Source organism: Ruditapes philippinarum, unplaced genomic scaffold, assembly GCF_026571515.1.
Source record: "Ruditapes philippinarum isolate M1 unplaced genomic scaffold, ASM2657151v2 ctg1127_1_1_1_1, whole genome shotgun sequence".
Classification (NCBI taxonomy): domain Eukaryota; kingdom Metazoa; phylum Mollusca; class Bivalvia; order Venerida; family Veneridae; genus Ruditapes; species Ruditapes philippinarum.
The window spans coordinates 151424-175553 of record NW_026864590.1 but is presented as its reverse complement, the minus strand read 5'-3'; the positions used below and the strand labels follow the sequence as shown (position 1 = coordinate 175553).

At 32.2% G+C, this 24130-nt stretch overlaps 1 protein-coding gene across 4 annotated transcripts in view; it reads left to right on the top strand.

The window, feature by feature from the left end:
* Positions 1-6097: 6097 nt before the first annotated feature.
* LOC132726196 (protein MMS22-like) overlaps positions 6098-24130 on the top strand; it is a 28021-nt gene continuing 9988 nt past the window's right edge. Inside the window, exons 1-25 of one of the 4 annotated variants that reach the window (XM_060711468.1) lie at positions 6098-6209; positions 6647-6750; positions 7213-7309; positions 8205-8327; positions 8696-8754; positions 9469-9544; positions 9875-9992; positions 10328-10418; positions 11201-11328; positions 11809-11922; positions 13000-13078; positions 13576-13697; positions 14168-14233; positions 14640-14759; positions 15683-15798; positions 16437-16544; positions 19101-19212; positions 19706-19878; positions 20480-20607; positions 21073-21163; positions 21535-21599; positions 22092-22212; positions 22528-22602; positions 23191-23349; positions 23921-24047. In XM_060711468.1, coding sequence (XP_060567451.1) covers positions 6208-6209; positions 6647-6750; positions 7213-7309; positions 8205-8327; positions 8696-8754; positions 9469-9544; positions 9875-9992; positions 10328-10418; positions 11201-11328; positions 11809-11922; positions 13000-13078; positions 13576-13697; positions 14168-14233; positions 14640-14759; positions 15683-15798; positions 16437-16544; positions 19101-19212; positions 19706-19878; positions 20480-20607; positions 21073-21163; positions 21535-21599; positions 22092-22212; positions 22528-22602; positions 23191-23349; positions 23921-24047 — 2574 coding nt within the window. In that variant the 5' untranslated portion in view covers positions 6098-6207. Of the gene's footprint in view, positions 6231-6646; positions 6751-7209; positions 7310-8204; positions 8328-8695; positions 8755-9468; positions 9545-9874; positions 9993-10327; positions 10419-11200; positions 11329-11808; positions 11923-12999; positions 13079-13575; positions 13698-14167; positions 14234-14639; positions 14760-15682; positions 15799-16436; positions 16545-19100; positions 19213-19705; positions 19879-20479; positions 20608-21072; positions 21164-21534; positions 21600-22091; positions 22213-22527; positions 22603-23190; positions 23350-23920; positions 24048-24130 lie in introns of all 4 variants that reach the window. The other 3 variants (XM_060711466.1, XM_060711469.1, XM_060711467.1) reach the window with 3 other exon arrangements.

The following is a 24130-nucleotide window of genomic DNA, read 5'->3' as shown; positions in this document are numbered from 1 at the left end:
CGCGATTTAGGGTAATTTCAAGTATTTTCATCATTTTCTGTTAAGTATAAGCCGGCAGGTCAGGGATTCTGCAGATGTTGATGCACGAAAATAAAAGTGCATGCATAAAAGTATATGTCTAATACGGTTATGTATAGGATAGATCATGAGTACCAGTTGGATGTGAGATTTATCAACGAGCGAAGCGAGTTGATAAATCTCACATCCAACTGGTACGAGCGATCTATCTGACTTAGACCACAGGTAGTTTTCTCTGTTTAAGGTGAAGATTTAATATGCGTAAACGATTTTTTTCTACGACAATTACATAGGGACATCCAAATATTTCTTACTCAATCTATTTGGCCTTATTGTAGGCAAAAAAAGGCACGAGAAAATAGCATAATTCATGTTCTTTCATAAGTTACTGTATACACAATCTTATGAATGATAGATTTCACATTCCATCACAAAGGTGCAGTAAGAAGAAATTTGGGAAGAATTTAACATTTCTGAATGTGATATTATTACAATTTTGCAAGTTGAGAGATTTTGTTGTTATTCCTGTTGATTCTTCATTTAAATGATTAAATGACATTACACCGTACACAGCGCTTAAATATGAAGTCAAGAAGCAAAACTGCTTACCGAAAAATACTCTTAGACAGAAATCATGGGCGATGGCTGCTTCTCAAGAGTGGGCTCTTGGAGAAACGGGCAGGTAACTTTCATTTAACGTTTTCCTTAATGCTTAAACAACCCTAGGGTTCAGGATATTGATTGGTTGTCCGGCTGAAGTTGAAAATATTTTACTTGACATATAGATTCGTGTGTTTGTTGTATGCTTTATATACATCCTGTCTTTTTTACCTCATTCATGAACTGAAAAAATATTTCAAACGTCCCTCTGAAGCCTTAAAGCATAGCATTGCCTTAGCGTTGCAAACGCAGTCCAGTCACCGTTCGGAAACCCCATCCCCTGCCCACCAGTGGAATCCCCTCATCCCAAACCGAAAATGAATGTACATTTACAGTGTCTGCTATTAAGAGTGAGCCGGGCATAATGCACAAGGCACAGTGCCTAAAAATATTAGCACAAAAGCGGTCGTAAAATGTAGATACATATATAGATTTAAATAGATTGGTAAACGCACTTCATTTCATTATTGCTTGTTTTTTCTTATTTACAAATACAGTAACTATTCTACTGACGAAATAAATTGGTCAAAGGACTATTGCTATCTGTTAATTTTTAAGAAGGGAATTACACTATGAACTTTACTATACACATATAAATTTTCCTCGCATAAAGCGTGCACATAACGGGTTTTTTCTTTCAGTTAAATACAAACATGATAGTTATATCAAACACTACTGTGATATGTGGGATATATCAAACACTTTTAAACTACTCTGATTGGCCGAGAGAAAACAGCTGTGGTCTAATCTACGTTTCGTTATATGTTTTTTTATTGGTAAAGAGAACCTATTTTGTCATGCTTTTCACGTGCTAGTGCGATGTTTGTTCTGATAACGAAACTAACCGTCATAGCAGTAAGCTATTTTACACTGGGACCCGCGTGAAGATTCACGTGCTTACTTGATTGTATTATGCATGTTTTTTTTTTTCGTAAATGTATACATCTGCGTGCACATTTTTTATGCAAGAATAGCTGTTGATGTTTGAAAGCAATCCCGTAGGTGGTTGCAACATATGGGGGTCTTGGACTCGATTCATGATTCGCAGTCCACCTTTCCGCCGTATTTCCCTTGTAAGTGCAGTCTGCGAACATTGACGTCGAAGGCTCCTTTCTGATTGCACGGAAGCACCAACACAAGCTGCCACCTCGCTAGTTCAAAGCTTAGGCTCTAGCATCCCCACGACCCACTGTGGTAACTTGCCGGAATTCTTTGCATTTAGATTAAGACATTTCAATTTAAATGTTTTTTGTTGTTGTTTTTTTTATCAAAAGGTTTATTCGACTATAGTATAGAAATACATGTAGTTTTAGACTACATTGTACATGTATCCTTAAACTGCACCGGATATGCTCCTTCCTTACTTGCACGTGAAACTCGAATTTTGTAAAGAATGAGTCACAGAGTGAACCATACATGATGGACTGATTTTGCAAATTAAAGCAGTTTTAAATGCATGCGTATTACTTTACGAAAGTATTGTTTTGTTCAGAATAAATCTACGATGTCCATTGCTGTAAAGGAACTTCAAATGTGTCGAGGATTTTTGCTGACTGGTGGTTTTACGTCAAGTATCGGCCGTAAAGGCCGTCGTAACTGATGGTATTATTTCGAAGTGGATACCAAATGTCCTCGGACACCAGCCAGTATGCGCAAATGCATTGGGTAAAATTCAGTCCCGACAGTCATTAAATGGTTTGGAACATAAACATTGTCTAAATCAATCTAATTTCGAACGATTGTGCTACTTGGAAAAGCAATTGGTATAAAGTCTTTAACCTTCTAAACTTTTGTAATGGATTTGTCCAGCTGTGGATCTGGAATGGTCCATTTAAAGTTTAAGGTATTTCGGGATGAAAATACAAAAAGAGCTACCCAACTGTATTGGGCTTTGCAAAGGCAAACCACTTGGATCCTGTATGTTATCCAGTAGATCAGGGTCTTTCAAGTAGAAAGGCCCTCAGTAGATTTTTTTAGGTTTGTTTTTCTTCTTTACAGCAATATAATTAAGACACAAACTTATATACCAAGGTGAATGGCCTTGAGAGTGCCGTGATTCACGGTCGGATTTTGGACCGGCGGTAAATTAGGTGCGAATTTTCGTAAAAAACACCATTTTGTGCAGCCAACCGTTAAAACACCATATATGTCTCGATCCTTTGCGAGTTAGCATTTACATTAGTTTGGAGTTTATTGTTTACAGCAATATATAGGCCTTCCGCGTGATTTTTTTTGGACAGTCGATTTGTTCTTTCTGTATATACAGACACTTTATTAAAGCCACGATAAAGTGAGAAAAGCAGGGACTTTTAATACAGATAATATTATAATCAAAGCTCTATGGAAAAAGCGAATGACTTGCATTCATTTCGTTTTGATTTTCATTTCATTTTGGAATAATATAATAATAATAACATTCCATTACTTTGTGTAGATTTAGTTTGGTAACAATTGTCAGATTATTGTATCATTTAGCTGGCGAAAAAAAAATGCAGGGAATACCGTAAGATTCAATCGGACATCAGGTGTTTTGACGATTCAAATGTAAATGTATGAAAAGTTCTGACATTACATCGTTTTCTTAAAGAAATGCAATACGAGTATAACGTAATTAAGTCTTCTTTAATATATGCTTTTTCCGCGAATATTTAAAAAGCCGTTTAAAAAAGGGGTCGTTTTAGAAAGTGTATGTCTTGCGATCAGCAATCAATTTCATTGTGTCAGTAATTTTATTGTCTTAGAAAATCGCACTAATCATTAAAGTAGATCGATAGAAAATCACACTAATCATTAAAGTAGATCGATAAAGTTTATGTTTATTTTTTGAGGCAACTAATATACTACATGTAAAGGGTTATAATTAGTTTTTGGCTGTACAATCGATTGCTCATGCATATGCAGTCGTTAACACAGAAAATGCTTCAAGACTTTATAACTCAATTTCAAAATCAGAATACCCGCAATATCTATATTTCCAAAAATCATTATCTGAAATCAAGGTCTACTTAATTGAAATATGCTGTCGAGAACGCGAATCAAGGGGGAGGAACTGTTACACGAAGGATGGAGTTCTTATGATACATTTGTAACTTGTTTTAACTGTCACGGAGTTCCTGGAAAAACGTTACGGATTTCTGTGGAAGTCTTTTCTATATACTTGGAGAACTCGCGTGAAAAATGATAATTTACATATTGTATTATCTTTCAGAAAAACATTTTAGTTCATTTTTCATTGCCTTTTTAAAAAAAATCTGGTAGTTTTTAGTAAAATTTACAAATTACTTGCTCATTTGTACATATTGACCTTTTTATTTGTGGTCTTCTTCGTTGCTATACTTAATTACCTAATTATAATTAATGATGAAGAGTTGCAAATATAAAGCCTAGGCTAATAAATTTATACTCGATTTTTCAAATGTCACTGAGTTCTTGTGATAACTCAAAATATGTCCCGGAGTTCTTATGATAACTTTTGTTACTGCCAGTGTGTTTCTTGTAATTAGGTAAATAAGTATAGCAACGAAGAAGATCGGTCAATTTTCAAAATGATCCTACCTAAATCGAATTACGGACATTTCGGACCACGGACGTTTCGGACCAGACACTTCGGACCAGATTTTTTGGTCATTTCGGACCAGATTTTGGGATATTTCGGACCATGATGGAGACACTTCGGACCAGCACATATGTTCCTTTTATGTGTAATTATTTGTTATTTCAGGATGTATTTAATATATTTTCTAATAATAAATGCAATAAATATTTGACATAGTTATATTTTATGATATTCAAAATGCACGCAGTAATGACCAGTCCGACGAGATTTTCACTTTTTCTGACAAGCTTATATTACCAATTGGCAATTTTTTAATATTGAATTTTTTTTAAACAATAATAGAATACCTTTAGAACTATATTGGTAAGCGTAGGATATATTTATGCGAATGTCCTTCATACAAAAAAGAGAGATAATGATACGCTATGTTTGATTTATCTAAAAGAATTGAAATTGATATACGTACCTGTTTAATCAACTATTTGATATTATGTACAATAAGTACACACACATACACCTATTTAAAGTCAATTTTAACCAAATTAAATCGTGTTCTAGCAGGTATTAAAGAACAACGACATCCTTGTCAATGCAGTTTTTCACACTTTTTAATTGCTGAATAGAACTCGTTTAAGTTACGTTTCACTCAATTAAAGAAGCATATGCATGCAATTTTCACATAATTTGACAACAAATATTTAATTGATTGGATTTGATTGGAATGCGATTAAAGTACAGTTTTAATTAACAATAAACAAACTGATTATAATTGTAAAAAAAATGATGTCCAGACTGCAATATTAAAAAATGTTTTTTTGTATATACTAAGAGGATATTTTTTCGTTTGCGTGAAATATGGTATATATTTTCACGAAACATGATACAATGCCACATATTTTCACGAGCCGGTACGGCGAGTGAAAATATGTGGCATTTTATCATGTTGAGTGAAAATATATACCATATTTCACGAAAAACGAAAAAATAACCCTTTTATTTAATTTCATTATCAAAGAAAATGGTAACGAATCCCCTTGCTTGCTACAAATGCAATTGTACAGTGCGCAGTAATGTATGCGTAAGCACGCGCTGTTTGGCGCTACATTGTGACGTCATGTAAACAACTCTTTAAACGTCTGTACAGCGTTAATTACTGAATTAAAGATATTGGTGTTCGGATTAATTTTCTTAGTTAGACCATTTTCTATCATGCTAGATAGTTTTCAAAACAAGATTCAAGAAAAAGTTGTTTTGTATTTATCAGATTTTTCAAACAAAACGGCGAAAGAAGTCCAATAAAATAAATATGAGTTTTGACTCCGCCCACTTTCATATTCATATTTCATATTTATTTTTAAAAAATATGAAATATATTTGACTGATATAGCACCATATTTCATGGGTAAAATTAAATAATTTATAATATTTTTTTTGCAAACGTGTCATTAAAACGTTTTTGTTTTTTTTACCCTTCATTTATAGTGCAAAATAAATTAAATCTAAATCGGGATAGGTGTAAAATCGTTCCATGGTGTCTCATATATTCTAAAGTTACACTTTAGTTTAAAGAATAATTGATGCATAACATATAAAAAAAAATATTTATTCTGGTCCGACACGTCCAAAATAATGGTCCGAAGTGTCTAACACATGATCCCAAATGTCCAACACATGGTCCGAAATGTCCAAAACAATGGTCCGAAGTGTCTAACGCTTTATCCGAAATGTCCAACACATGGTCCGAAATGTCCAAAAATCTGGTCCGAAATGTCCCTAAATATGGTCCGAAGTGTCCCAAAATCTGGTCCGAAATGTCTGGTCCGAAACGTCCATGGTCCGAAATGTCCTATTACCCCTAAATCACCCCTACTTTACCTTAATCATCAAGCGATTGGTTGGAAATTTAGACCAAACCTTTTCAATGTTTTCGCGGAAAATAAAGAAATCTCTATCTCTACACTTATAGATGACCAATGTACGATTAACGTTGAATAATGTTACTTTTTATTAATACTGTTATATTCGAAAATTATTCATATCTATATCATGATGTCAAACCTCAATTTTTCACTTAATAAAATTTTTCGATTCGCACCACTAACGACTCGCACCATTTTACTTCTTTTGAAAAAATGTATCCTGTTATGAATTTTTTTACCTTGACTTTTTGACGAATTTGGGATTAAAATAAAACAATATTTGTTTTCCCTCATGTTAACTGCATAATTTTATTTTATTTGCTACATCTAGATCTACATCTTCAAAGTTCATAAATTTATGAATGACAATATCCAAGATCCATTAGATCTACTCTTGCATAGATTTTGACTGAATGATAGCCCTTGTTATTATCATTAATTCTTTGATTTCTGAATTTAAACATTTACATACGAATTTGATTGTTTATTTCAGGATGAGTGGAGACAGTTTAACCCCACCACTGTCACCAGAAAGCACTGGATTTCATATCCCAGATTTGTTAGATCCATCACCACCAAAATTGTCCAGGCCTGAAGGTTTATCTTTTTTTTTTTTTTTTAAGTTATTTTTGACACTTGGGAAATTATTGCCGTGTTTATCCAAATAAGGGCTACTTTGTTTTCGCTTTTCTAAGCAAACCGGGTGAAATGGAGAGAGACAGAGCGACTATTTCGCCTAAGTCGCCTAGAAATGTGATCCCTGAAGCTGAAGTATTGAAAATTCATTGAATTACTCAATTATGATTACTCCAAAAATGTTCACAGATAGTAGAAGTAACATTTTGGCCAACTGCCAAGATTTATAGAATCTTTATTTTTTTTGTGTACATGAACGTGTATGATTACAAAATTATCAGTAATATATTTCATTGTTAAAATTCTTTGCTTGGTTCATTTTTTTTTTTTTTTTTAGATATTATTGATTGATATTTTACACTTCAAAAACTATCGTGCGATATTGTTTTATTTTCTTAGATATGTATTGTTATCTTACAGCAGAAACAAAAGATGTTTGTTTTCGATGCATTGGAGAATTTTTGTACAAGGAGACATTGTTTCATGGTGATTCATACTGGAGATCTGGATATTTACACTGGTAATTTCACTTAATTTTAATTTTCACCCTCACATTCGCTTAACTTTAAATTTCAGGCTTTCACTGATGATTTTTGTAAGGGGAGCTGGTATATACATTGTATATAAGTCTGCTGCTCATCCAAAAGGTCATGGGTTCAAATTTTACTTTGGTCATGATATTTTTATCTCATATTATACCAGTACTGTTGTAAGTGTCACGGTTTAGAACTTTTCACTATTTAGGGGAGAAGATGTGTAAGTGGCCGGATAGCTCAGTTGATAGAGCCGTGGTACAGTATTCTTAGGGTCCTGGGTTGGAGTCCAGGTCAGGCTGCACATTTTTCTCTCCCTGTGACATGTGGCGCCCAACATTGGGCTGTGACTGAATATAGCTCAGAGTTTAATTGACATTGATCTGTAACTCTGTGAAATTCAAGGACGAATTTCAATATAACAGGGGAGTATGTCACGATTCAGAACTGTTCACTATTTAGAGAGAAGATGTGTAAGCGGCCAGATATCTCAGTCGGTATAGCCACGGTACGGTATTCCGAGGGTCCCGGGTTCGAGTCCTGGTCAGGCTGCAAATTTTTCTCACCTGTGACATTAGTTCCAGGAAGCTGACTCCAAAGTGATTAATATATGTTGAAAGAAATCGTAACACAAATGAACTTTGTGTAACATATTTAGATCTTGCAGGATTTGGAACTGTCCAATATTGATGTGCCAGAACTTTAGTTAACAGTCAGTATAGAGTTTTTTTTTCCCAGATAATATAGTTGTGCATGCTGGCTATACATTGTCTGCATACGGTTTGACTTGTCTTTAAAAATCATTGTACACATTTATAGTCTTCAGCAAAAGAAAAATCACTTCTGAACATTAATTGTGACAGTATAAATGTTTGTTTTCAGGTTGTTGAGCTGTAATACAAGCCATTTTGTACCAGAGACTGAGTCTTTATCATTGTTTGAGCATACTTGGCCATCATCTATAATGAAAAACATGAACATTGATAAATTATTCCTAATTTTAAAGTAAGTTTTCTCATCATCTTGCAACAAGGTTGTTTGTCAGTTTTGTGATTAGTTAATCTGCAGAGACAATTTGAATTGTATTGAAATGTAGATAACAATAATCAACATGCTGCCTCAGTAAGGTACAAAATGTAGTTGGCTCTCTTTATCAACTGTGTGGTCCTGCTCTTTAATTGGCAAACTTAGAGAACAGGTGGGACATAGGTGTTTTATGAGCAGATCTTGGTATTTAAATGGTATTGAAGTTTTATTTGTAAATTACTAATTTATGATATGGTTTTACTGATGTAACAAATTAAGTTCTGTATAGTTGAAGTTTTATCAGTTTTCTTTATTTCAACATGTTTTTGTTTTTTTATATCACATAGGCAACAGATAGGAGAACTCCAGTCATTGGTGCAAAGGTCAACTGTCTCTTTTGTTATAGGTAATAATCAACATTGTTTAGTATTTATTCTAGAGATTTGATTAGTCATGTCCTAATTTGTAGCTCACCTGAGCACATTGTTCTCAGTTGAGGTATTGTAATCAGCCTTAGTCTGTTGTTCGTTATAAACTTTTCCTTTTAACCATATCACAACCAGAACTGCTTAGTCAGTTTTGATGATTTATTCAATATTGATATGTTATCCTTTACTCAGAACGATAAAAGAAGATTTGATTTTTAGAACAAGATGATAAATAGAGCTAAAAACATAAACAAATTTCCCTTCTACTAATGATGACATGAACCATGGTATTCTTATCTTTTTTTTCTCAGGTTCGTAATCCATGGTCCTCAGAATCCTCTTGTTAAGTTCTACTTCTATCTAAGACATTGAAAATTCTTTGAGTTTAATATGAAATGTAATATAACTAGAATAAACGTTATAACGAATGGACATGTGTTTGAAATGTGTATTATACATTTGTTTGAAATTAAATTTGTGAGATGTAAAAGTAATATACCAGTAATATATCAGTCCAACATACTGTGAATTCTGTTTCATAAATGCTCACTCTTTTCATAATAATGTACTGTAGTTTATTTTCACGGTTAACTTTGATTCTAGGGGTCATACTTATATTTTTAAAGTTTTGGCACTCCATGTTGGGATTATTTTTGAGTGTTCTTATTGGCTATTTGTATTGTATATTGTAGAAGAAACTGTAAATGGACAGGACATCAGAGAACAGATGTGTAGATTTCTGCAATTCATCATGATATCTATACAAAGGTATTCTTTTATTTCTAGAAATGTTGGCAAATGTTTGAGAAAAAGATATGGCATAATATGAAGAATATTTTCTAAAGTTATGTTCAGATTTTCAGTACACATTTTATAGAAGGAGAATTAAACCACAAATGTGTTGTTCTGGTAGATTGTATCACTCTTGTTTATTGGCAATAGTTTATTTTGGCAAGATGTATTCACATGCATCCTGTAGACTATAGTAAAGCTTAGCATGATCAACTTGAGCAATACTTTATACAACCCATCATAATAACACATTCATATTATATTTTTTATATATTCTTTGAAAAATATTTTTTTATGTTTGAACAGTAACAGTGTGGGAGATGTAGACAAGCTTGTGGTCAGTCTTCATTCATTGTTACTATATATAGGGAGATTGTCAGATTTACCTAGCCATGTATTACAGTCAACTTTTGAAGGGAGAAAGGTAAATCTTGTATTTGATTCAAGTCTTCGGTTAAGACAAAATACTTGTCACATCTAGCACTATTATAAATAATATCATACTATATAATTAGCAATTGCATATTGCAAAACTAAATGCCTATATTATCCAAATTTTTCTATTTTAAACTGGAAAATAGATTCAAACTACTGTTCAAATGTATGTAATTTTGCAATGATTGTCAGTTATTCATACTAAAGATAAGTTTGAAATATTGGTAAATATCATTGGGCAATATTAATCAAGTTTTTTTTCTTGCTAGATATACATGCATATTGTTTTTGCAAAGAAAATTGATATAACTAATTTCTTTACAGAGTAATATATTGTACCAATATGTACATCTTCATTTCGACGTTTACTGGAGGGTGCTGTCTATAGTCCATGTACTGCAAATAAAGTTTCCAGGTACACTGATGAGTATGATGTTTTGCTTTAACCTCACTACTGGACGGTCACTAGACAAGTCCAATATGACTTTTCAAGCTGTATATATATCCATATGTATCAGCTGTATTGTAAAGACCAGTATTTATAACTTATTTGTATAATACTTGGACTTTTTGTTATCAACGCATCTCTGTTATCAACACATTCCAAATATTCTGTATTGACTGTATTTTGTCAAGCATATGTTTGAACTAAAACATCTTCAACCAAGTGTAACTAAAAATGCAATGTGTATGGTAAATTTGTTTGGTTCACACAAAATACATGTGTATAAGTTTTTGAAATCACTATTTAAACTCAATGCAGATATAGCAAAAAAAGTTAAGTATGTTGATAATACAGAGTTCTGTGCCACTACTAAAGTAAACTGAGGAAACACAAAATATGAGTAAATGATGTACTTTTCACCTAAGCATGGTTTACTAGTATTTTGTTTTGCCAAATCACTGTCAGTTTTATTTTGCAGGAACTTCTTTTTACAAAAGATATCATTATAATAATGTCAGATGTCATTCAGATTCTTCATTAGTAAATTGCTTTTATCTGTAATGGATCTAAAAGAAGGATGTTTTCATTTTTTTCTAGAATAAACCCTACTCTCGCAATGTCTTGTGTTATCACTGTGGCATATTATCACCTTAGTGCAGTTAACTCCTATTAAATTATATAATGAATTAACCAATTACTGCACTCTGGGGAAAATATGTTTTGACAAACATGTGTTTTATTGATATTTTTAGATTACAAGTACAGAAGGAGATTTTGTGTCACCCCTGACAATGACCTTAATACTTCACTTTATGATCAAGTATTACATGTTATATTGTGGGAGTTTGTAACCCTTGGAAACTTTAGACAAGCTAGTAAAGTAAGTAAAGAAGGCTGTAAGATTTTTTTTTTAATTTTCTTCACTACCATATTTATTATTTGTTTATATCCTTAGATCTGTGCCCACTTACACTTAGCTGATTAGGGAGAGCAACTGATTTGTAATCCAGGAGTCGCTGATTTGATCCTCGGGCAGATGAAATATTCCCATGACAACTGATATAGACATTGAGTAAAATAGTCATTTGTCTCTCACAGCTGATTCAGAAATCATGTCAGATTATTAGAAGGACACTAGTGGAGAAATAAGTAATTATTGGTTAGTTGTAAAATGAAAGCTAGTTAGGTAGAATGTCCAGATATAAGATCAAAGAAATGAGTTAAAAGTGACATAAATACAAAACAAACTTTGTGCCTGGACATTTTGCTGTGTAAACACTTGTCATTTATATGTAACTTACAAGCCAAAATGATTTGTTTTTCAATATTTTTTTTTTCATATATATATATATATATATAGGTTGATAACGAAGACCCTATTAAGACTTCAATATTTTCCTGTAGCTGTGTGAAGGAATTATGGGCACTTGTTCTTAGGTTAACAGAGTGGAGATCAAGTAGCCATCTTGGAGAGGTAAACATTCATTACACACATATTTAGCAACTTATCTATGTGATTTATGTTTAATAAATAATATATTTAGTGCAGTTGTGAGAAGGTTGTTGTAAAGTAAGTGCACCGGATTCTGAATCCTGAGATCATGCATTTTAATCTCGCCATAGGGGAGATTCTCTCTCAAATTCCTAATTCTACTCCAGAATTCCACATGTGTTAGGCTCCCACATTTACAGTTTTTTGTAAACATTTACATTATTGCTAAAAACCAAAACAGTACCATTTAAAGTTGGTACTTATATGTACTTTACTTTACCCTTTTTTCAAGTTAAATATGATAACTTACTTCCTATTTTTAATACATGTACAAATAGTAATATTCAGGGCTCATCGCAATGGAGTAGGCACAAATGTTGATCCACTACTGATATAACCAAAAAAGTGTTGAGATCAGCTTAAAACAAACAAACAAACTTAATTTGTAATTAAAAATAACATCAAACAAAATATTCTCTTGAACCAATAGGTGTATTATCAATAAACTTTGCTTGTATGACTCTAAAAGTCCATATTAGCTTAAAGATCCTGTAACACATTTTTTTCATGGTTTTATTTCATAAATATGATGCTCAAATTAAGATTTGTCAATATTGTAAGTTCCAACAAGCATTATTTATAAAGATATTACTGAATTTAACATTTCATGTAAATAAAGGGAGGTAATTAGAATTTTATTTTCTATAAATTTCTATAAATTCTAAGTCAAATTTTCCAATAAGAAACAAATGCATATAATTTATTGATTAAATATAATGTGCACAATATTTGCAGTACACATGTTACATATTCTTTGATGTTTGAAAATTGTTTAATTTGCATAATATAATTTTTTTGTAAGTGTGGTATACACACAGTAACAATATCAATCACAAAACATACAGGATCTTTAAAATATAGAAGCATGTGAACAAATCTGATATATTATTCTTGTGAGTGAAGCTGGGCCTTTATGACCATCTTGATAAAGAATAATTACACCTTTTTAATTTGAATATTAAAAGATATGTAAAAAATAACTATTGTATAATATTTCAGTCATTTTGGATGAGTCTTCATCATGTGATAAAATCTGTGATAGATAATGAAGATGTAGAGATGATGACAGACTGTGAAGGTACAATAATTTTAGTATGTAATATTTAGCTTGTCTGTTTCGAAAGGTGAGCTATTATGATAAAATTGCTGTGGCCTCGTCATAGTCATCAGTGTTGTTGTGCATGAACTTTAATGTAGCCCATTATTCAAACATTTTAAATGATATCAACATGAAACTTTGAATACTTGCTTGCTTATCATGACAAGGTGTAGTTGTAAGACAAGGGGCATAAATTTGAAAGAAAAATTTGTATAGTTATGCCCCATTTTAACTTATAATTTTTAACAGATGAACATTTACACTGCATGCAGTGCTCTTGATTTTAATTGACTTTTTGAAGTCTTCAGAATCATGATCACTCTATACTCTAGTACGACTTTTTGAACTTGAAACGTTTTGGATTATTTGTGAATCAAATTGAACATAAAACTAATATGCTGCTATAAATGACATTCAGAGAAGTTTTATCGAATTTCACATGGAAACTCAAAAATAAGCATGTATATATATTCTAGACACTTCTGTGCTGTTGAATCCACCAGATGGCTTCAAAACAGATGACAAAGTAGGGTTGTGTTTGTGGATCATGTACTGTGTTTCACCTTTGTTTGGTGTACAGGTCACAGGAAGTTCAGTGGTAAATGAGTGTTATTTCAAGTTTTCTACATAAGTTCTTGAAGTTCTGAGAAAAGTACTTTCACAAGTCATTGAAATAATATATATTTTTTTGGTCAATTAAGCACATAGTCTTAAGGTGTTGTATTGTGATTAAACATTGTGTGCTGTCCAGCACAAGTCTCAAATAAAGTTTCTCCTAAACCACTTATTCATTTGTTTTGAAATAGTAATTCTTTAATGTTTATTTTGTTGTTTTTTTTTACAAAAAAATGTTCATTTTCTTTCATTTAACTGATTAAGTTGGATGTCAAAGATAAACCAAAAAATAAATGTTGTTCTAAAATTCCATATTTTACAATTCATTAAATAACAACAAAAACACTAACATCTTTAATAAGGATATCACTTAAAGCGATACCGTCTATAAAGATGCTGTTTATTGTATATGTATCATTTAATCATAATCCGGTTTTTAACTTTTGATTTCAGTCTGACTATTCACTTGTTAGCAATTACCATGATTTGCAATCTTTGTTGAAGAAACTTCTTTCAACGGTAAGAACTTTTGTAGGTTTAAGTTTTATTTCTAAATCGGGAAATTAGAGAGTCAAGAATGATATACTGGCTTCTTTGATAAGCTATTAGTCTAAACATGTTAATTTAAGCTAAATTTTGAAACAGTCACTTTTGACTTGTGGCCCTGTTTCAATAGTAATTTCTAGTTTTCATAATCAGCAAAAAAATAACTTAATACATTGAAATTTGAGCAAATTTGTGCTTTGTAAAAATTTGTCAGTAAAACACTAAAGAACATTGCTCAATATTGTTTTGTAAATTTTTCATTTAACTTATTTAGCACAAAAACAAAATTGCTGAATTTGCTTGTATTATTGTTGCTTGTTAGTGTAAAATTCTGGCCAGAAATCTATAATCTTTCTAGCTTTATATGTTATTATTTTAGAATGGGCTAACAGAATCAACATTGAGACAACATTTAAAGACGTGTTTGTTGCTGACAAGTCACTGGGAACCTGACATTAGTATCCTTATTACACTCTGGGACTTCTTTTACAAAAGACTGGTAATTAAAACATTATAATACTGCATGTTTGTAATGTCGCTTTTCATTGGATAATCGTGACGTTTATATAGTTTTATATACACGGCTACTGTTGATTCATGAAGAAATCTTGCATTTTCTCTAAAAAATGATGCTTGCTGTATTATAAATTCGTTATAAAGATTGTTGACAGGATATATGGCCGTATATAAACGGCTGTTTGCAATATAACCCTCGCCTACAAGGCTCGGGTTATATTTACAAACAGATGTTTATATAGGGCCATATAATCTATCAACAATCTTTATAACTAATAATATACATGTACACAATTTTTGTATACAATCTATGAATTGATAATTCTGAGCATATTGTTTTGGTCATGTCTGTTTTGTTGGTCTGTCTGACTGCGACTAACTTTTCAGCTCTGTATTTCATAGCCTAGCTGTGCATTGGTATCTGTGTCAGTGTAACATTTGATTTAACTTTCGGATGCAGCTTCATATGTAATAAATAAAGAATAACTTGCAACTGTCTTCTGTTATAAATTTTTATCACACAAGGCTGATTTGGGCTGGAATTGGCAAGCTTTGAAAAAAATCTTTCACGTAAAACTTTACAAATGTCTTTTGGGTCATAATTGCAGATCTTGATCAAAGGCCTATAAATTAAGCCTGGAGATTGAATAAGATATTCTTCTTTATGAATTCTTTCATTATCAAGGCTCTTGGTTTAGTAGAGTGCACAGCAGGCAGCTCTTGTGAAAGAAAACTGTTGTCAAGACATAAATGATTAATAAATAAATAGCTGTGGTCCTTTTTCATTTTAATTTAAACAAATTTCAAGTAAAACAAATCCCAATTTAAATTTGTACTGTTAATGCATATCTGACAAATTGTAGTTATAGTATCAACTTTATGTACTTCCTTGTATGTTATTTACAGAATCAGTCAGACTTGTCCACTGGTACGGGTTCACTAAAAAGTCTGGAATTGGTAGACCAGAGTGTTTGTAGTATGTATGAAAGATGTAAAGACTGGACCCGAGGACACTTAGGCAGGTAGGTTAAACAAATATTTAGTTGTTGTTGAACTTTAGTGATATAAATTAGATGTCATTTGTAGTCTATCTTGTTTTGTTGTTGTTTTTTTAAAAAAAAAATAGTTAAATCAAAGTGCACTAGATTTTAAGTAATTTATATTTATTTTAACTTGATTGTAAAGAAAGCTTGAAGCTTATTTTATTGATTGGTAGATAGATTGATTGATTTTATTCTTGTTTACATCTCACAGTGTTACAAGTCTGAATTACATCAAATGATTGTAATGAGGTATTTCAAGTTTAGTCCAATCTCAAGTCTATATCATAGAACTGTGTGGCGGGATGGCCAAGTGGTTAAGGCATCCAACTAGTTATCTCAGGATTGCTGGAGTTGGTTCAAACCCCATTAGTTGTTTCTGTGAGCAGGAAACTTTACACTCAATGCTTAGCACTGATTGGTTCCAGGAACATATAGAGTGTTTCAATAAGCTTCCAACACAATCAAACTGAAATAAATTTGTGTAAACTAAAACTAATAACACCTCAACAATAAGGCCAGAAATTGACTCAGTTACTTAGTTTTGAACAACAGTTCATACAGAATAGGAAGTTTCTTGTTGTTAATTAACTGAGACTGTGTTTTTTCCTTTGTTGTAGTCTTGATAAAGAGACAAGTTTTCAGCTGTTTTTAAGATTGCTGAGTCAGCATGTTGGTGAACTCTACAGGAAGGGTTTTACACAGGAGTGGAAACAAGTCAAGGGCAGGTAACTGGCTTTATAAGTTAAAACCTATTTGCAATTTTCATGTAATTTTTGTGTCGCCTTCAAAAGGCGACATATAGGGGTTACTTTTGTCGGCGGCGTCGTTGTCGGTGTCGGCGTCCCCTAAAGCTTGTCCGGAGCATATCTCAGTCACTATAAGTCTGATTGACTTCAAACTTGGTATGCATGTATCTTTCAATAACCCGAAGTGCAGTGCACAAGGACCAGTACTCTGCACTTCTTAATTTTTGAGTTATTGCCCTTTGTTAATTTTCATACTTTAATTTTGTCTGGGCCATTTCACTTCAACTATAAAAGCTATGAACTTGAAACTTCATAGGATGATAGATCTCATTAAGAAGAAGTGCAGTGCACAAGAACCAGTACTATGCACTTCCTAATTTTTGAGTTATTGCCCTTTGTTAATTTTCGTACTTTATTTTTTGTCCGGACCATTTCTCCTAAGGTATAAAAGCCATGGACTTGAAACTTCATAGGATGATAGATCTTATTAAGAAGAAGTGCAGTGCACAAGAACCGGTACTCTGCATTTCTTATTTTTTGAGTTATTGCCCTTTGTTAATTTTCATACTTTATTTTTGTCTTGGTCATTTCTCCTAAAGTATAAAAGCTATCGACTTGAAACTTCATAGGATGATAGATCTTATTAAGAAGAAGTGCAGTGCACAAGAACCGGTACTCTGCATTTCTTATTTTTTGAGTTATTGCCCTTTGTTAATTTTCATACTATATTTTTGTCCCGGTCATTTCTCCTCAAGTATGAAAGCTATGGACATGAAAAAGTGCAGTGTACAAGAACCGGTACTCTGCATTTCTTATTTGTGAGTTATTACCCTTTATTAATTTTCATACTTTATCTATTTTTGTCCAGGCTATTTCTCCTAAATTATAAAAGATATGGACTTGAAACTTCATAAATGATAGATCTTATTGATAAGAAGTGCAGTGCACAGAAACTGGTCTTATTATTTTTTGAGTTATTGCCCTTTGTTAGTTTTCATATTTCATTTTTGTCCTGGCCATTTCTCCTAAACTATATTGTTTACAAGGCGACACATCCGACTCGCGGAGTTCTAGTGTTGTGATTAATGCTTCCTTGGGATCTCTTTTTCTCCAGATCATACATGTGACAAATGAAATGGGCCAAATCTGGATTTTCAGCTGGATTTTGAGGCTCAAAACTGGATTTTTTTATCGACTCGAATTTCAGTGCGTGTTTGGCGCATTTGGTTCAAAGAATCTATATTACCCTCAAAATCATTAAATGATAATACTTTTTATGATTTTTTTGTTTATCAATATTAATTTATTTCACCAAAAAAATAAATAAATAAATAGATAAATAAATAAGTGTAGTCATACTGGCTATTTCTAAAACAGTCACACTTTCACATTTCATTATTTTCAGTTTGAAGAATTATAATGTCTTTTCAGTCATTCAATAATTAAACACAAGCTATTTGAAAACGTGCAACAACTATTCATAAACATAAGACTATGACAGTTAAATAACGTAACATAAGTAAAAGACTCAAAATAAATGCAAGAATCGTTCTGTTAATTAAATCCACATTTTTGCCTCGATGATTGCGTAATTCCTAAACAAAACAAAAAATTACCCACTCACTAAAAATAGGTTAATTAGACATCTCAAACAGGTTTTGAATGATCCACTTTAAATGATTCTGCTCCCCTTTTATCTTTATCAGTGCGGCACTAATCAAAGAAAATCAAAGGTTGAGCCGAATTCATACATGTAAATTTACAGGGTAGTTTTGATGACGTAGCGTGTAATACCTACTGCCAAATTACAAAAGAGGTCAATTGACTGACACACGACACGTGATAAGTTAAACATGTGAGAATAACTTTGGGTATTGGAACTGTTTATTACGTCACCTTGCTGTCAATTAGCGACTCAACATTTAATCCGCTATAATTTAGGATATGGACAGATAACAATCAATGCCCGGAGGCACGGTTTACATTTTAGATACAGGTGCTGTGTTTGATTTTTTTTATGTTGATTTTTTTTTAAATATTGGGAATTCAAGCTGTAATATCGGGAATCGGGATCAGTGTTGAAATATCGGGATTTTTTTAAATCCCGCCGGGATGTCACATGTATGCCAGATTAAAATAAATTATTAGGACATTTTAGCTGGAAGAATGGTTGGGCTATCCTTTTCTCCTTAAATTACTTGATCAATCTCTAAATGTCAGGAAGTAAACTCAGTTTTAAAATTGATATGATAATAATGAAAAAAAAATGATACAAAAATTTATTATTGAAATCTATATTTGTATTCAACCAAATGAACAATAAGCATTGAGGATTGCAGATAATAAGTGTCCAATAACATGATAAAATGTCAATTAATATTCATTTTTCAATAAATTCAAGACATTTAAAGAGAAATTAACTATTGCAAATTCATTTCAAATGTCGAAATGGTTAGTACTTAACTCATGGACTACCAATTACTCTCTATCTAGGATTTTCACTTGCTCAGTAAAAATGGTATGTTTTACTTGCAGGATATACTCCAAGTTTCATGCTCGACGTATCCAGGATTTAATGGAAGGTGGATTATACAATCTTTCTACATTATTTATCACCCTGGGAATGACTGCAGACCTTGAAGATGTTGTATGTAACTTTCATATTGCAACAAAGTAGTCGTCTTATATATGAAAAATGTTCTGATATATAGTAAAGGTATCTATAAAATTGAGTGAACTTCCAGAAATGTCACTGAAATATATGACTATTCAGTATTATAATGACTCCTTGAATATTGCTTCAAAATTCAAATACTGTAATATTTGAGTTTCATAATGAGTTGTAAACATTTCATTTTTTTTGCAAGATTTATCATAAGAAGAGAAACAGGATAATGAATTCATTATACAGGTTGCTGTCCAGTTGTTTGTTGGCATATAGTCTGACATTTGTCTCATTTAAGTTATAGGAACATGTACCTGTAAATTTTGCTTGCAACTTTGTATACATAATCATATTATTAAATATTCCAACTGTACTTGTCATAAGGATAAAAAAAATTGCATTAAGTATGACAGTTGATGAATATGTAAGCAAGAAAGATTAATTGTTGCTGTTTTGCTACTGTTTTTCTTTGCAGGCATCAAAACTCTGTGACTTTTACGACATGCTGGATATCAACTCCATCACATTTGCGAGAAGGTCAGTGGTGTGGCGTGGTGCATTCACACTAATGCTTGTTTATGTTGACAAACAAATTGACATTGGTTTCTTGGCTGACAGACTTGTAGCAGCATTCACTAATGTTGTCAGGTAGGTTTATATTCTGATTGTTGACTGGTTTCTTTGTTGTCAGATCTTCATTGTACAAATGATAAAACCATGATAAATAACCATGAGAAAGTCTTCAGTTTTGCTTAATTCCCCACATAATTTATGTTAATCCTGAAGCTTTCCATCATAATCTAAACTGTTGTGAAGGTGTATCACTTCTCATGATTTGATATTTGGTTTATACGAGTTTCCAGAAAATGTTTAATGTTTAAATGCGTTAAAACAATTACTGGATAAATAAACTTTTATCCATTTTAAAAACTCAGCATTCATGCGTTCTCATAGATTTCTTAAAGTGAAAATATGACAGTAAAAATATTTGTCATTTATTATATAACATACATTGTATATGAATAATATGAAAATGGAATAGTAAATTCCCTAACAAAATACTTGGTTACTATTTTAGTAGGTTGAACAGTGATTTTGCGAATGCGTCGCCAGCTTGTTTTAAATTTACAGACATAATTCTTTCAATTTAGTATGATATAGCTTCTATCAAGATCCAGTCAAGTCTACTGATTTTCAGACAGCAAAATAAAAAATTTAACATGTTGAATAAAACTGACTTTTGTTTTAGCAACTTTGGTGGTGCTGGAATTGACATCAAGCACAGTCTATGGAAGATGATACTGATTTATTTAGAAGGTTTACAAGAGATTGTTGAAAACAGTGAAACCCTACAACTATCGGAGTACAAACTTATCTGTAAGATACCTGTCTTATACCATGCTAGTGTTCAATTGTAGGAGTGGCCTTCTTGTGAAGTGATCAATGTTTTGTTGTTGTTTTTATGTTGTTAGTGATGATCCTTTTATAAAGGGCTTTATATTAGTACAAAAGAGAACTTTAGTAAGGAAGGTGGACTTGTGACTCACTAAATTGAGTTTCAACTGTAAGCAAACAAACTTAAAAATATAAATTGAATATACACAGTATACACCAGTAATTGAATATACTCAGAAGTTCTAACTGAATGTACACAGAAGTTCTAATTGTATATACATGAACATAGTAATTGTTTATATGCAGAAGTCCTAATTGAATATACACAGAAGTTCTAAATTAAATACACACAGAAGTCCTAACTGCAACCCAAACTGTTCTCTATTGTGATGGTTTTAAATATCATGCAGTTTTTGTTTCGTTTTAAAGTGCCATGTAATTTAACAGGTCCTGCAATACACAAGTTGCTGTCTGTGAGTTCAGAACATGAATTGAGGACAACTCTGGCAACTTTACATATTGTTGTTGATAAATTTAGGTAAGTTCTATGTTTACTAAAAAAAATCATAAAATAATGTACTAATGCTATTACCTTTTGTAGTCTATACATATTTAACATGCTGAATTTGTGTAATGGATATGTCTTGCAGTTTATTTGTTTATTTGATAATTAAGGGATTTCAATATAAAAATACGAAGAATCAAGCTACCAACAGTATAGAGCCTGGTCAGAATGTATGAATGTGTATGCTGGCTTTGCACTATACTGGTGGCAAAAGCTAATTCTTTTTGATTCCAGAAGTTTTAAGAGTTTTAATGTTTTTGAGCTGGAGAAATTTATTCTAAATGCCTTTGAGACATTTATGACTTTCATTGTAAAGATATTTAATAATACTTTTAATATATCAGACAGGTGAGACAACAAGCAACAGTAGATGTTCTTCCAACTGTCAGGTGCTCATTACAGCATGCAGGTACATACTTTATTGTTGTTACAATGATAACTGATGATTTGTGGTGCAAATGTTTTCTTATTAAGATTTTTTTTGGGCAGTAATCATTTTCATGTTTTAATGAGAAAGAAAGAAAAATAAGCTCCATTTTTATATATACTTAAGGACTGAAAAGGGCAGTAGCAGCTCTCTTGTTTGTGTACTTTGTTTTCTAGTACATGTAGATTATATCATTAATTGATATCTATCCACTATGCTCAGTAATGAGAGCATCAGATTTGTAATTCAGGAGTCATTGGTTTGATCGTCTGGCAAGGCCAAATTTTCCATGACACTTGATCTTGTACATTTGAAGTTGCATGGTCACTTACAGAGAAATAGGTAAATACTGGTTAGTTATTCAGGAAAGCCAGCTAGATGGACCAACTGCCGAGATATGACCAAAAAGTATGTTAAAATTGGCATAAAAACTGGAAAAACAAACAAACATTAATACATTGATTGTATTTTCAGAGTTTGGTAGTGCTCTCTGGCAGAATGTGTACAGTTTTATATTGGAGCATGCTAGTACACTAACACCCCCTCCAATACTGGCTGATATTGCTGCCTCTTTCTGTCTTCTCTCATTGACAAGGTATATTACATTACAAATTATGTGTATATTATAATGCTACATTGTATCTAAGTGAGTGCTCTGTACAATAAAATGTATATTTTGATGTATGGTTTAAAAATGCAGGAATATTATAGTAGAAATACTGAAAGGTATTAGTTTAGTCACATGGTGTAAGAAGGGGTGTGTTTAATTGAATAAAATAAGTACATGCATATAATGATACAAATGTACATTCTGACTGCTGAATTCTCATATAAATTTTACACTGCTTAAATCACATACTTCTTTTGCACTTTGTTTAAGTGGTAATGTAACCAAACATTTTTCTTCCAGTCCTTCAGATGATAAAAGCATTACATTCTTGGATGTGTTTCAAACATTTGCAGCTTCAGATAAAGTTAATGTTAGGTAAGTGATATTATTAGGTTGGCATTTCTTGTCATTTTGATTGTCCTGCTTTGTTTAATAAATTAACAAATAGTAATCAGGTAATGTGATTGTAGTTCTTTTCTATTGTGATTTATCAAATGTCTAACAACTGTACATAAAATGATATGGAGAAACACACAAGGGGTTACCTGTATGTTAAAATGTCCGAAAGATACATAATTTGTAGACTTGTTAAATTTCTGGAGAATTTGCTTAATTTACTTTGGAATAAAGAATAGTTCTGGTTTTCCCAACTAATCCAGGAGTATAAACAAACTTTTACAGTTACAACATTAAAAATAAGTTCAAAAGGTTGACTTATCTATTGTGAATAGTGAAGCACCAAGAAGCTATGATGGTGAAAGTTTGTTATTGTGGACTTTAGATTGGAAAAAACCCATTTGCCGAGTTCAAGATAACAACTATTATGGTAATTTTTATGTGAAAATTAGCATGTTGTGTAAGTTATTTATCATATAGTTCACACAGACAATTGAGATGTTGATCATGTAGTTCACAGACAATTGAGATGTTGATCATGTAGTTCACAGACAGTTCTTGTTTCAGTATAAGCTGTCGCTTCCTCAGCCATTTGTTGTCCTGTAATAAAGTACTGGACAAACTGCGGTCAGATGTAGACAACTATGAGAGGTTGATAGTGAGTGTTTGGTTCAAATGTTGTCTGTACGTTCCTGCAGGCTCACAGATGCTGGCTGAAATCACAAGGTAATATGTTGTTCTGGAAGATATGTGCTTCTTTTACCAATGATATGTAGCAAGTATGTGGCTCTTTTACTTTTAACATTTAACAAGTATATGGTTCTTTTATCAATGACATTTAGCAATTTTGTGGTAGGGGTCTCTGTGGTCAAGTGGTAAAGGTTATCCACTTCAAATTGTTTGCACTTCAATGCTGTGAGTTCAAGTCCTGTCAGAGACTTTGGATTCTTTCATGTATGGACACTACCCAGCTAGTTAATGGTAGGTTGGTGGTTCTACTCGAGTTCCATCTTGTGCCTGAAATAATGCATGAAGGAGCACCTAAGGTCTTACTTCAGTGTAACTTGAAATAATCAAACAAACAAATAGCATGCTAGCTATTTTTTGCTAGTTACATTTAGCAAGTATGTGGCTCTTTCACTACAGAGACAGAAACTTAAATAGGACTTCTATGATGACAATCCTAATTCTTTTGACATCTACCATCTATTATTTCTTTAACTATTATAAAGTTTAATTTTTGATGACAAAAGCAGAACTGATTTATAAATGATTGTGTAATTTTTGTACTTGGTAGACCTGTGATGCAGTTGAAATCTGTACAGGATATTCTTAGACAGGCTGAAATGGACATAATTGGTGACATAGATCAGGCACCAGTACTGTTTCTTAAAGCTCTCGAGACAGCCCATATGAAAACACAGGTAATAATAATAAATAACAAGTTTGAAGGAAAATTAATAAAATTAGGCTTACATGACTATGTCATTTTTAAAGTCAGTGATTT